Source organism: Bactrocera oleae, chromosome X (genome assembly GCF_042242935.1).
Source record: "Bactrocera oleae isolate idBacOlea1 chromosome X, idBacOlea1, whole genome shotgun sequence".
In the NCBI taxonomy this organism is placed as follows: Eukaryota; Metazoa; Arthropoda; class Insecta; order Diptera; family Tephritidae; genus Bactrocera; species Bactrocera oleae.
In genome coordinates this window covers 30,405,737-30,420,370 of record NC_091541.1, presented here as the reverse complement: position 1 = coordinate 30,420,370, position 14,634 = coordinate 30,405,737, and the positions used below count along the sequence as shown (strand labels likewise).

The following is a 14,634-nucleotide window of genomic DNA, read 5'->3' as shown; positions in this document are numbered from 1 at the left end:
TAACTTTGCGTGTGCTCTCACGACAGATGTACCAACTTGAGAAACAAAAATTTGAAGCTAGTAGTGTTATTTCTTGGTGAGAGCAGACACTTCACAACCAACATGTATGTTATAAAATATTTTATAAATTCGTAATTTTTTTGTTTTGTTAAAGGCTGTGTGTCAAACTGTTTTTCGTGGTGATATCTCAATAAGGAATGTTCTCCTTATTTTTGTTTTTTTTTATCCGAAATAGTGCAAACTAAAATTAAGATGAAATAATTAAATAAGTAAAAATAATATTTAAAATAATATTTTTGTAATTGATTAAAAGATCTTAATCAGGAGTGTTGTGGCATCCGATAGTTGTGGATAGTTGGAATCAAAATTGAAGCCGATAAAAAATGTAATAGGTGCCATGAATTCAGATATTATTGGTTTGACGTACGATTGTATCACGGAAACCAACTTCATAGGTTTTGTTATCAGAAACAAAGCAAGAGGATTTTTGCTGACAGATTTGAAATGTAAGTTAAGAAAATAATTTATATTAATGTGACGAATGTAACATTAATGTTTTTATATGGGTTATGTTTTCCCCCCTTAAAACACAAAACTTTATATTTATTTAGTTTATGAAACAAATCCAGATATTTTAAGAGGATTTACAAAACGTAATAAACGTAATTTTACACCCAAATGCGTCTTTATTTAGTCGATAATTAGATATAAATCTGTAAAGTAAGCAATGTATACAAACATACAAGTAAATGCAAGTCAAATTTCACATGCGACTCCCCTGGTGCATCAAGTGGATTACTGTGATCTTTTAATTTTTTCGTTCCTTTTTTTCCAATATAATAAAAGCTAAAATAGCGGAACTCATTTTAACCTTTAATATACTTTATTCGGTATTTCAAATTCATAAAATGTTTCCAAATTTATTCATTTGCAAGTTTTGTCACAATAGTAAACAGCTGTTTAGAATATTGGTTTTGCATATGTTCGAAATCCAATCAGATTCTGTGACACCATTGAAAATCAGAACTGGGGTGAAATTCTGACAACTACGCAAATCTGTCTTGGATTCCACAACACCCCTGCATGTAAATATATTTATGAAATCAGTCTTTTGTCGCCCAAACCGGGACGGCGAGGAAAGACGAACGGAGACGAAGCTCGTGCTTGGGTGGCACGCTTTGTGTTCTTTTTCGTAACAGTTCGCTGCTACCCAAGTCAGCATTCCTTTTCATTTCGAAATTCCTTTAATTTTTGCAATAGGGCTCGGTTTCAAATGAATATATACGATATGTTAGGAAATTTGAATTTTTATGTAATATGCAAATATGTATGCATAGAAATATTTTGAAAAATTGCGAATAAGGATAAAATTAAGATACTCAAAAATATTTAAATGAAATTTTTAATAACATTTAGCGGTATTAAATGTAGTATTAATTGTTAAAGTACACTAAAATAAAATATAATATAACTAGTGGACCCCGTCCACGTGTTGCTGTAGCTAAGGTATACATTAATTATAAATTATTCAATACAGTAAAATTGTATTTATGACTAAAAACGAAAACGATATTTCCGAATTTGAAATCACTTCCAAACTTGAAAATGATGAATACCAATTTTCCATGTTTTGCTATTAAGCACAAATAAACATAAAATATATAATATTATGGCAATTTTTTTATTTTATTCATTTTAGGTTCAAGTTTGTACCAAATGCGTAATTTTCAAAGTTGTTAGTTGATACCATTTGAGATAATGAAAGAGGCTGTTTTCAGAGCTGCCATCCATCTGTAAGTTCTTACGTGCGGTAGATCACATCTAATGCTTGTCGGCAAGATTCTGTGAACTGCTGAACGTTCGTTGGTTGAAATGGCGAAATTACAGGAGTACGTTTATTTAGCTCTTGCAGGTGCAACTGCCAGTTCGTTTTCTTATGATTCCTGAAATTTTCGACTTTGTCTTTTTATACTCTCGCAACCTGTTGCTACAGAGTATAATAGTTTTGTTCACCTAACGGTTGTTTGTATCACCTAAAACTAATCGAGTTAGATATAGGGTTATATTATATATATATAAATGATCAGGATGAAGAGACGAGTTGAAATCCGGGTGACTGTCTGTCCGTCCGTCCGTCCGTCCGTGCAAGCTCTAACTTGAGTAAAAATTGAGATATCTTTATGAAACTTGGTAGACATGTTTCTTGGTACCGTGAGACGGTTGGTACACTGCCACACCCACAAAACGCCATTAATTAAAAACAAATAAATTGCCATAACTAAGCTCCGAAATAAGATACAAGACTGTTATTTGGTACACAGGATCACATTAGGGAGGGGCATCTGCAGTTAAATTTTTTTTTTAATGGCGTGGTCCCGCCTCTAATAGGTTTAATGTGCATATCTCCTAAACCGCTAATGCTATAATAACAAATTTCACTGGAAGCAAATGTTTTTAGCACTTCTATTGACGGTGTGAAAATAGTTGAAATCGGGTGGCAACTCCGTCCACTCCCCATATAACGGTACTGTTAAAAACTACTAAAAGCGCGATAAATCAAGCACTAAACACGCCAGAGACATTAAATTTTATCTCTGGGATGGTATGAGATAACTTTATAGGAACCGCGTTCAAAATTAGACAGTGGGCGTGGCACAGCCCACTTTTAAGTGAAAACCCATATCTTGAGATCTGCTTAACCGATTTCAACCAAATTCGGTGCATATCGTTCTTTTCATGTTTCTATGTCATAGTGCGAAAATGGGCGAAATCGGACTACAACCACGCCTACTTCCCATATAACACCATTTTAAATTCCATCTGATTCTTTCACTTTCCACTATGCAAATCAGGCAACAATGACTGTATCGGGATAGAACTTTGCGTGAATAATGCGATTAAAGTATGCCACCCTGCGGCCAAAAATTGTCTAAATCGAACCAAAACTGTTCAAACCCCTAAGTACTAAATATGTGGACCCCAGTGCCTATAGTTGACCTTCTACCAAAAATATCAGTCAATCCACAAAGAAATCTCAAACGAGTATACTATTTGACTTTGCGAGAGTATAAAATGTTCGGTTACATCCGAACTTAGCCCTTCCTTACTTGTTTAATTATGCATTAAATGTAGCGGAAGTCCGATAAAGAGTGTTCTTCAAGAACTCTCCACTGGGTTAATCTATTTATCAGAGCTTCCGACACAAGTGTGATATCTAATACTTCTTGTTGGTTTCTTGTGATAAACTCGGCATACTTCCTCTTTTGCACAACAAAAGCTTATTTCCTAGCAAGTAATTAAAGAGACACTTACCTCTATCATTGACGTCTGTGCTGCCCCATATTGTATGGTGCGCGTTTGAGTCACATCCATCTCTTTTACCAGCTGAGATTGTACTTGCTGCTCATCGTATGGCATATAACCTGACACCAGCTGGTAACAACTTCCGGCCGTCTAACTGCTGCTTTGTCATGGTTGCTATAACGATGTAACATAAAAACTTTAAGGTTTTCCTTTTCCATTATACATGCCCTGGCCTTACCTTCACAATTTGCCATATATGGTATTGCTTATAGTTCGGTGTCCTCAGTCCGCAAATGCGTCCTCCATTAACTCTTGGCTCCTGAATGAGGACAAACTCAGGCTATTTTAGTGACACGCGGTTAATTAGAGCTACTGAAGCTAGTTTACTGTGATGGTTTTATCTGCGTCTTTCTGTGCAAAGGTTTGAGAGTCCATCTGCCAGCTCAGACTTCGAAGAACATTCACCTTGGTTTTTGCACGGACCACGCTTTGCTCCTGTCCTCACGCTGACTGCTCTCGAGCTCGTAACGAACGCGGCTCTCTTCTTGGAACAACTTGGCGGACTGTTACCAGCCCGTCCCTGCCTAGGTCGTAGTACTGTGGTATATATAATATTACCAGTCGGCACCCTCGGGTAGGGTTCAGCGGGGGATTTTTTCAGACCTGAGCAGTAGTTAGGAGCGCCAGTTTTTGCCTGATAGTGTGGTGTATAAGTACGTGGTTTAGCTTATTTAAACATCCCGATCCCCTAGGCGAATGTTTTGCCTATTATTACACGTATATGCTGTAAATGTCTTTGATGCGGGAATTGGTGCTTGAATAAAGCAACTTTACTTTGCATGTTTTTGTGTTCTAATTTAATTGGCGGCTGTTTTTAATTTCTTTATTATCGGCATTTTTATAATAGCAACTCAACGCCTGGCTCAAATATGGCCAGAATGGGTGCTCTTTTGAGAAGTATTTGTGACTTATTATTGGATAAAATATAAGTTAACCATGTAATTTTTAATGCCGATTTAGAATTTTCTTGAATTGGCGAAGATGAAAATCTAGTGCAGTATCTTATTAAACGGTCACTATCAGAAATGTATTTCGGGATAGAAAAATCGTTGACTAATTTTTTGCTTTGTTGCAACCTGTTTTGGGCGTGTAGCTTCTCCAGGTACACTTTGATTTATGTCGTAGTTAACATAATATAAAAATATTTATTAAAATTTGTGTGAAAGTTTAATATAATTTTCTCAGTGTAAACTAATTTAAATGCAGCAATAAATTATAATTAAATAAGAGTTTTTTTATTTCAGATTCGTATTAAATTTTTTAATTTGTATTTTATTTTTAGTATTTGTTGTGATTGTAGTTTATTATTTTCTTAATTTAATTGTGCAGAACCACACTTATAATTTATTTCTAAAAATTTTTTTGTATGCGTATGTTAATACACCCTAATATATGTATGCTTATGTTCTTGTGCAATTGAGAGCTGGTTGAAGAGATCAATGCGCTTTGTACATAAGTATGCACGAATTGAAGAACAAGCGGTATTGCTAAAAATATGCCAATGTGGGCTTTGAATAACATATACATAAGTACACTTGTATATACCATATGTATATGCGAATTTTAAGATTAATTTTTAAGAAATTATTTTAAGAATTAATAGGGCTTTGTTAATTCGTAAGTCGTTATTCGGTAGTTTTTTACGTGCATTCTGTTCTTGTAAAATTAACGGACTATTTGTTCCACTGAGTAACGAAGTACCAGCCTGGCAAGCTTGATAATTTTTCTGTTACTTAGTAACACCAAATCCGGTGTTGTTTTTGCGTCGTTATCTAAAAAGTTCTCGCTGCAAAATAATTTGGACACATTTTTCAAAAATAAGTATTTACAAAAATTGAATCAGCTGTTTTGTAACAAAATGTACCACACTACTGAAATAGAGCAAAAAGTATGTTTACAGTTAAGTGTTCGGTCGCGTGATGCCAGGAAAGATTAAACGCCTGTGCCCGATGTTGTATGTTTTGTAGCGTAAACAGCAATTTAGCAAATAGTCAAAACATAATTTGGACAAAACATGGACAATAGTAATTGATACATACGTATGTAGTATGTATATGTATGGTTAATGTTGAAAATCTGGCAACCACGGATAGCACGTATCATATGATTATTCCCCTTTACAACAACAACATTTTTCAGTTACGTACATCTTTGAACTTTGTAACAAAAATCTGTAATTCATGTTTTTAGTTTATTAAAAACTGTTGAAGTGATCGAACTCGGGACTTTTATTTATTCCGGCTAACTGTGCAAAGTAAGCAGTTAATATTATATTTTAATGATAATTGATAGCATGTGCAAATATCAATGCTCATATTTAGTTATTGACTTGGTAAATAAACTTAAACAACAATTATTTAAGTCTTAAAATATTAAATCTTATTTTTTCAAAAAATTTATTAGTAGAAAAAAGTAGAAATGTATCAATCATACTTCACCTAAATTTTTGTCATCCTCATAAAATTTATAAACGGTTCAAGAGCTCAAACAGGCTATGTCAGTTCGATCAAACCTACCCGATGCCATTTCGAGAAATGATAGCAAATACCCACATAAAAATATTGCCAACCTCCTCAATGGCAATGTATTTGACAGATGGTTGGAAATGTATATTGCCTTTCAAGATACGGCGTAACAGTCAAAGAGACACCGGCAGCAGGGATAAAAGGATGCCCAACTTATTCCAGTGCGAGATCTCCTCAAATGTTGCGTTTTTTATAACATTTTGCATTATAGCCAGGTCAATATAATAATTTCTGTGCATTTCAATTCAAACACCCAACATGTATTAAAATTATAAATTATTATATATACTTATATCCGTATGACACATGGAGAAAATATTTAAATAATTTTTGGTGATTTTGTGATGACATACTTCTCTTCATTTCTGACGGCAGCTAGCGCCTTACGGCGTAACAGTAAAATAAAGCTGTAACTTGTAACAGTTTGGTATATTAAAATTTTGAATGCTGTTTTTTTATATTATTATTATAGTTTTTGTACTAATAAACTATAATCTTTAACATACATAAATGTATCATAAACAGGGACGGACACGACCCTCACAAAATGACATTGTGTTAGTGATTATACTGTGTGACAAAGCGAATGAACGATCAAAAATAATCAATCTACTTGCAGAAGTCGAATGAGCGGGTCTAGTAATATTATTTCAGGTTAAGTGGCAATTATATTATAATTGAACAGTTTGATGTTTTAATATTAAGTGTGTTGCCCTTGCTAAATAAAAAGAGAATACAATGCATGCTGCACACAGGCAGCGAATATGTATAAAGAATAAGCGTGGATAGACAGGCTAGCATTGGATCTAATTATGTTTTTTTAGTCTCCATTGACAATATTGCTAGCAATACAAATCTTTATCAATCTTAAATTGCCTGTCGAGAGGTATGGTCAGGGGTATTGTCGGAAAATATTGCATATATTAGGTTAAGTTCTCGCTTTTTTTTTTTGTTTATGAAAATGAAATATTGCTAGCTACAAAGATCGAATACCATTACGGTAAAACTGAGCATCTTGTGATGCTATTCAAGAATCAAACCATTTTTCGATGTTGTTTTGTGAGTGGACATAATAATCGAACGGTGCAATATATGGGGGAATATGGCGGGTGAGACTTCCCATTTAAGCGTTTCCAGGTAGGTTTTAACGGATTTGGCAACGTGAGTTCGAGCGTTGTCATGCAGCATAATCACTTTTTTTCCCAGTGCATGTAGTCGCTTTGCAATGGCTTTACGTTTCAAATGGCGGTTATTTGTAAAAAAAAGAAATCGGAGATATTTGCACAACCAAAAGTATATCACACATAAACAAAGTCACTATTGTGGAAACGCAGTTTCATTTTCAAATGTCTAGGTTAAGTTTATCACGTTTAGGATATGTCAAAATCGACCATCACTAACTGCTGGAACCATCTATTGACAAACAGCGGGAACTTAGTTGCGCACGTAATAAATACTTGAGTTTGTATTGTTTATTGTGTTTGAGTAAGCATATTTACTAATTATATATTTTACCCAATTGTGTTGGGCTTTTCCCGTAAAATAAAGCTGTAACTTGAAACAGTTTGGTATATTAAAATTTTGAACGCTGTTTTTTTATTTTATTATTATAGTTTTTGTACTAATAAACTATAATCTCTAACATACATAAATGTATCATGAACAGGGACGGACACGACCCTCACAAAATGACATTGTGTTAGTGATTATACTGTGTGACAAAGCGAATGAACGATCAAAAATAATCAACTTCTTGCAGAAGTCGAATGAGCGGGTCTGGTAATATTATTTCAGGTTAAGTGGCAATTATATTTTAGTTAAACAGTTTGGTATTTTAATATTAAGTGTGTTGCCTTTGCTAAATAAAAAGAGAATACAATGCATGCTGCGCACAGGCAGCGAATATGTATAAAGAATAAGCGTGGATTACGGCCGACATTTCAAGCGGTGCGCACCCATGTAAAGGGACATCTGCTATGTAATGTGTTGTTTTATGTTTCATATTTCCAACATTTAAAAAAGGCACTTTATAATATTTTATCAAGTAAGAATCAGTAACATTTCCTACATAATTTGTGTTCCTCCGTCCGTACCCACCCATTCAGCATGGTATAAGGGAGTACTCACCTCGAGAGAGTAGGTTCACAATAAAATCAACATGGCCGCCTCTGCTTAATCAGGGTGGCGAGAGGTTAAAATGCGTTTCGCAAAACACAGAAAGCTGTAACTGTATTTATAACTATTATCAATTTTGGTTATAGAATGATGTTAACAAAAAATTAAATTATACCATCTTGATATAGATAAATACGTAGCACAATTTTATGCGTTTTAATTAACTTATTTATAAACAATCTGTCATAATAACTCATTTGAACAATCAAAAAAATATATCATTGTAAGATATATGAAGAGATAATATAAGAGCCGATGTTTTCTGTAATTTAGGTATACATTTTTTAATTGCAAATTTTATTAACGTTTTTTATTTCATCATGTAACGATGAAAATATGTACAATATTTTATTATTAACTATTTAGATAAAACAAACTACTTATTATATATTTTACGGTTTAGTTTTTAAATATAGTCTTCATATTTTTTAAATAAATTTGCAGAATTTGCAATATCTTCATAATATAAAATACGGTAGATATATTTCTTTCCTACAATGTAGTTTAAAATTAGCTTAAGCAACACTGTTACACCATACTCAGTTACAATATTGGCAACATATATTTTAAAAGTTTGCATATAACCAATAATTTAAGGACAACTTTTCGGTCAAAAGTCGGCCATCTTGGATGCCAATAAAAACTCTAATCCCAGACTCCCCTTGTCATATCTCCATAGACATCTCTTAGCTGTGATTTTGTTTACATCTTATCATCTGATAGTTTCTCTACTCCCCCTTTACGAGGCTATTCAGTCAACTCCTGATCGCAAACTAATTTCGCTGTCGCTTTGCCCTATCGTAAGTGCTCGTTTTTCGCTTTTCGTAAGATTTAATTTAATTCTATAACATCTCTAGAATATTGTCCTAAGTTCTCAAGTTGATACCAGTTTAGTTTTCGAGGATATGGTCACTTAAAACTTTAAACGCGTTTTTCTCTGTTTTCAAAGTCGGTTGTCAAGATTGTTTGTGAACTACTCAACCGATCTTGATGAAATTTTATAAAGGTGATACAATTTACTCGTGCTTGGACGAAGGATTTTTTTTTGTCAATTACAACTATTTAAACAAAAAAAGTGTCGAGCAAATTTGACCGAAATTTTCATTTTGGTGGAAAAAGGTCTGCCAAAGTTCCAATTTAAACTTTTTTTCCTTCGTTAAAGCACGACTTTATGGTCTTAACTAAAACACGTTTTCTTTTTTTTTCATTTTAGATGATCCTGTCAGGAATTATGCTGACAACGCGGACGAACCTTTTTTTCGAGGGGTCACCGAAAATGACTTTACAATTGTGAAGTTTTAATTTTTTTCTTTTGAAAATCTCAGAAATTATTCTTTAAATGTGTATCTTTAAGACAGAAAAAAGTTTGAATTAAATAAATAATTTTTTATTTAGAAACAAAAATTATTGAAAATAGGCCTTTTTTTACCCGACGAAACCCATTTAACCCCTTAAATAAATGCGGCAGTGGCAAATTACTGTCAAAAATTTCTCATGCCCATAGTTTTGTATGCCGCATACCTTAATGACGTGGCGGCAACGCTGAGCGGTTGAAAAATTCCAATTTGACAGCTCGTAAAGACGTAAAGTTGGCTGCAGAAAACGAAGAAAATGTAATTTTGCTAAAAAATTTCTTGACGCGCGTTGTTAAATGCTTGTACAAATTTATGTAAGTATTATTAATAAATTAATTGGTTTTGCATTTCATTTCTTGTGTACTAATTTCAGAATTCTGGTGAGAATTTGACCTAAAATTCTCGCTTTTGGTATTTAGGGATGTCATGTCGGCATTTGGCTAGGTATGCCAGTTAGTGACTTTGCCCATCCCTGATCATGAATTAAAAGAAAAGAAAGCGATACGACTAACTTATATATTATATGTACGTGTGTGTCGGCGGGTATTCGGGCCTTTGTTCTCAATTCCCAATTCTAGTTAGTTGTGCCTGGTTTTAGGGAGTTTTTTTTTTATTCTAGTTTGTTTTAATTTGGATCTTGTTTAAGTGGTAGGTATTTATGTATGTTTTACTGCTGGGTTACGCGCCCGGTTGTAAAGTTTTTTGTTACTTGAAAATGTTTTGTTTGTTTGCACTGTATATTTATTATTTTCACCGAACTTATATTTCTTATTAGAAATGCGTATGCATATAATGGGGCTTACACAATTATAACTTATTGTCACCTCTTTTTTGTTTTTTTTTGCAAATTTTGTTGCAATTTATATTTTCTGCATGCTACTCTACTGTTTCTTTTAATTTTAGTATATTGCGGTATTCATTTTGTTTTTGTTATGCATGTATGTTTTTTTTTTTGTTAGCTGCACATTTTACATACATATATGTATCAAATATACATACTTTTCTTGGTGTACTTTGTTGCCGCACTACGCTTCCCGGAAAGGCAGTCGATCGCCTTATATGGTGCCAAAGTTATCTCAGTTACGAGACAAAGGCGAGGGTTGACGCTTCAGAGTCGACCAACGCATGTAAGGAGTTATCTCAACTAACACCTACCAAACCGGCTTAGTGTTGCCGGGAGGGGAATGTTCTCCGAGGCCTGCCAGAGTTTTAGTGGGACGGAAACAGCCTTGATATTAACCCATCAGCAAGGTGTCACCTCTGTGTACTCAGGTGACAGAACACCTAGACCGCCAGTCTAGGGTTCAAAACTATCAAACTAATAGTCAAACGTTCCAAAACCACAATAAGTAATGATGACAAACTACAAGTTTGTTGGAGCCAATGACCCAATTGCACTAATAATTTCGATTTTGTCAGAATGACTACAAATGCATTTTTGGCAACGTAAAAACAAAGTGTCAGCAACCCGTATTTCCTAATATCGTTGTATATATCCCAATATTGTAGAATATAAGCGAATAATTGTAATAACGAAACGGGCGAATGTAAAATAAAGTATAACCATTAACAACAAACGACTAATTGTTTTATTATTTTTGGTTCACGCCGGTACATTCGACTTAATTGGCGTAGTCGGTTAAAAAATAATGTATCTAAAGATACATAAGAAAGGACAATAACCGAAGGTAAATATACCCTAATATATACAAAAGGACTACAATCTAAATTTAGTCCGAGTGAAAAATCATAAGAAAGGACAATAACCGAAGTTATGTCCAGTGCGGAAAATATATCCTAAGATATACAAAAGGACTACAATCAAAATTTAGTCCAAGTGAAAAAACATAAGAAAGAACAATAACCGAAGTTGTGTCCTAGTGCGGAAAATATATCATAAGATATACAAAAGGGCTACAATCAAAATTTAGTCCGAGTGAAGAAACTTAAGAAAGAACAAAAACCAAAGTTATATCCTAGTGCGGAAAATATATCATAAGACATACAAAAGGACTACAATCAAAATTTAGTCTTAGCAATAGTTTGGGCAGTAATTTACTTTAGGCCTTTCGTTTATACAGAAAATTTGAATTGGAAACATCTTATCAACCGCTAGTTTGGCTTAAGTCCAAATACAATGGCAAAGACATAAACCGAGACTCCAGAGATGGCTTTTAAAATTGGGCGAATATGTTTTTAATATTAGTTATAGTTACAGAATATACATAAATACTGGCGAAATCAATGCAATATCCGATAACACAACTCATAACAATACCAATCAGGGACCCTCAATAGAAGAAAACATTAGTACCAATGACACTATACATTCGCAAGTCGAGGAGCAAAACGACCATTTCCCCATCCTAGATACAGTAGTAAATCGTTTTCACACACAAATAATACTCACGCAACACAAAAGTCAGGAAATAAAAATTATAAATTTTAAACGCAAAATTTTCTTAAATCACTAAGATATAGATGGAAATAATATGGCAGATATATTTAATAGATTCCTAAAAAATGGAAAAGTAGGCATTTTTTCAGAATTACCAGATAGCGAATACAACAGGGTTCAGCAGAAGCATACAATTTTACAAACGTTCGTATCACGTTTTAGACTTAAAAACCGAACGAGATACCTATAAGTGGATAGCGAACTACCACAAAAAGGAAACAAATGCATTTTTGGCAACGTAAAAACAAAGTGACAGCAACCCGTATTTCCTAATTGTATTCTTAACTTTCAAATTCATTTGCATTACCAAATCGCACATTTAGCTAAGTAAACATTATTGTAGAATATAACCGAATAATTGTAACAACAAAACGGGAGAATGTAAAATAAAGTATAACCATTAACAAGAAACGAATAATTGTTATTTTTTTGTTCGCACCGGCACATTCAACTTAATTCGCGGCCGTTCCCATAACAGTCGGGTTTATGTAACCGGAACGGACCCGAATTTTTTCCGGCCAAGGACTGTCAACTTGACAAAATTCTGCCGCTACAACTTAATTCGCGGAGCCGAACCTGCTCTACATCCCTTGAGACTTTTATTCATTAGTTTATTTTCAGCTGTGATTGAATAGTCTATATTATTTACACTATATTGGCAATCAGTTTGAAGATCATTTATTCGTTTTTTAATCTTTTCCTTTTTTTTTTACAGAATGAAGCTATTATCTCGTTTCTTCGGGCTGCGCGCAGTGGTGACTTGGGAAAAGTATTGGAGTTTTTGAAATCTGGGCAAATCACAGATATCAACGCTTGCAACGCTGTGAGTATAATGGTATTTCGTATTAAAGATATAAATATTTATTTTAAATAATAATAATGGTCCTAGGCAACAAAATTTCTGAAACGCTTAAAATGTATAAAATTATATCCATAGATTCGTCGTCACATAGACCAAGGAGAAAATCCCGTTCTGTTAGACTGTGTTCACATTAATCTAGGACTCTTTTGCCGCCCAAACCTGTTCTTAATAAGCGATATATATGTATGGTTTCTTTGTTAGATATTTTTATTTATATACAGGAGGATCCCGTTCTTAGATTTGTTATTAAGCGCAAATAAACATAAGATATAAGATATAGGATTTTTTAACTTCCCGCTAAGAAAATGGAAACTTTTCTAAAAATCGGGAAGATATTGGTTTCACCCCATTTTGCAAAAATCGAGTTCTCAACAGATCTCGACGTTCTGAGGGTCGAGGAAGCTTCCCCGAATATTTCTACGATGATGTCCGTATGTATGTGTGGGTGTATGTGTGTGTGTGTGGATGTATGTGACCCTCTTATAACTATTATACTGCTCAACCGATTTGAATAAACTAAACGGCATTCCAAAGGGTTTCATTGCACTTGAATTTCGTGTAAGTTTGGACCCAATCGGACCAGTAGATTTCGAGAAATCTCAAAAATAAAAATTTTGAAAAATCGTTTTTTTCGAATTTTTTCCAAACGACTTGACCGATCGACACCAAAAACTAATCAGTTCTAAACCTTGAAGAAACACATCGTTTGCCGCAAACCGGGTGGAAATCGGTTGATTTACTTGCTAGATATCGAAAACGAAAAATTTCGAAGAGCTCAAAAGCAGTGAAAAAAGCGAAATTTGAACGTTAGGGTATGAAATTAGAGGGAAGTTGCAGGGATGGCCCTTGAGGCCAACCGTTTTTCACATTTTTATTTTATTAATTTTATATTCAAGTTTGAAACTTGAATGAGTCATTTTAAAGTTGATAACATTGGAGAAAATGAAAGAGGCTAGATCATTCTTTATTTAATAATATTTATTGTTTTTAATTATAAACATTTTCAAATTCAATTAATTCAGCTCTATTCGTATCGTACATTCTGACAATATTGGAAACCGCGGCAAGAGGACATTTCCCAATTAAATTTTCCAGTCAAAATGGTTGCTACAATAATATTTTCTGTCATGTTTTTGATTTCCAAACGTGTATCGTTGCATAATTGAGGTGGATTAAAATTACGCTGAATAATAATAGGTCAACCAATATTCATCCGAAGACTATGTGATGTCATTCCGGGGATATCTAGATAATTTTCCTTTTCATTATCATCAAAAACAGTAGCGAATTTCAAATACATCTGATGGCCTGGCAACAACTATTGTAAAAGGAAATAAAAGAAGAGCAAAGGATGACCGGGCTGTCGGCAATCACCAGTCAGCGGAAAGACAGCACCACCGCAAACTTCATCGCTGCCTTTTAAATATTGCCTTGATCTAGCATTTCAAAGAATTCTTGTGAGCCGTTATGCCCTAACCTAAAATTTTTATTAAACTTTTTAATAACACTGCAGCTATTCCGCCATTTTTTATGGTAGATGTTGCGTTTGGTTTGTTATATATATGCCTGTGTGTCGTTCGCCCATAATCTAGCAAACTAGCCGCAATGCCTTGGTAAGGCAGCTGTCAATGCGATTTACCGTTGTGAAATTAAAAATGCCTTACCGGTTTCACCTAGTGCGTCCTAAAAAAAACGCCTTGTTCAGTAACAACAATCAGTATAACAATAATAATAATACATTTTTACAAAAATTACTGTGTGCTTACAGTAGCTATGTGTTATTATTATTATTTTTTGGTTTGAAGTAATAAAATATTAAAATGATTCCTACATAAATTTTGAACACATGCTTATGATTTGAAATATAATTTTTGAATTTATAAATTGTATTGACAT

At 33.8% G+C, this 14,634-nt stretch overlaps 1 protein-coding gene across 3 annotated transcripts in view; it reads left to right on the top strand.

The window, feature by feature from the left end:
- Positions 1–14,634, top strand: part of Ank (Ankyrin) — a 77,590-nt gene that overhangs the window by 23,714 nt on the left and 39,242 nt on the right. For all 3 annotated transcript variants that reach the window (XM_070112514.1, XM_070112515.1, XM_070112516.1), the window contains one exon: positions 12,592–12,699. In XM_070112514.1, coding sequence (XP_069968615.1) covers positions 12,592–12,699 — 108 coding nt within the window. The remainder of the gene's footprint in view (positions 1–12,591; positions 12,700–14,634) is intronic.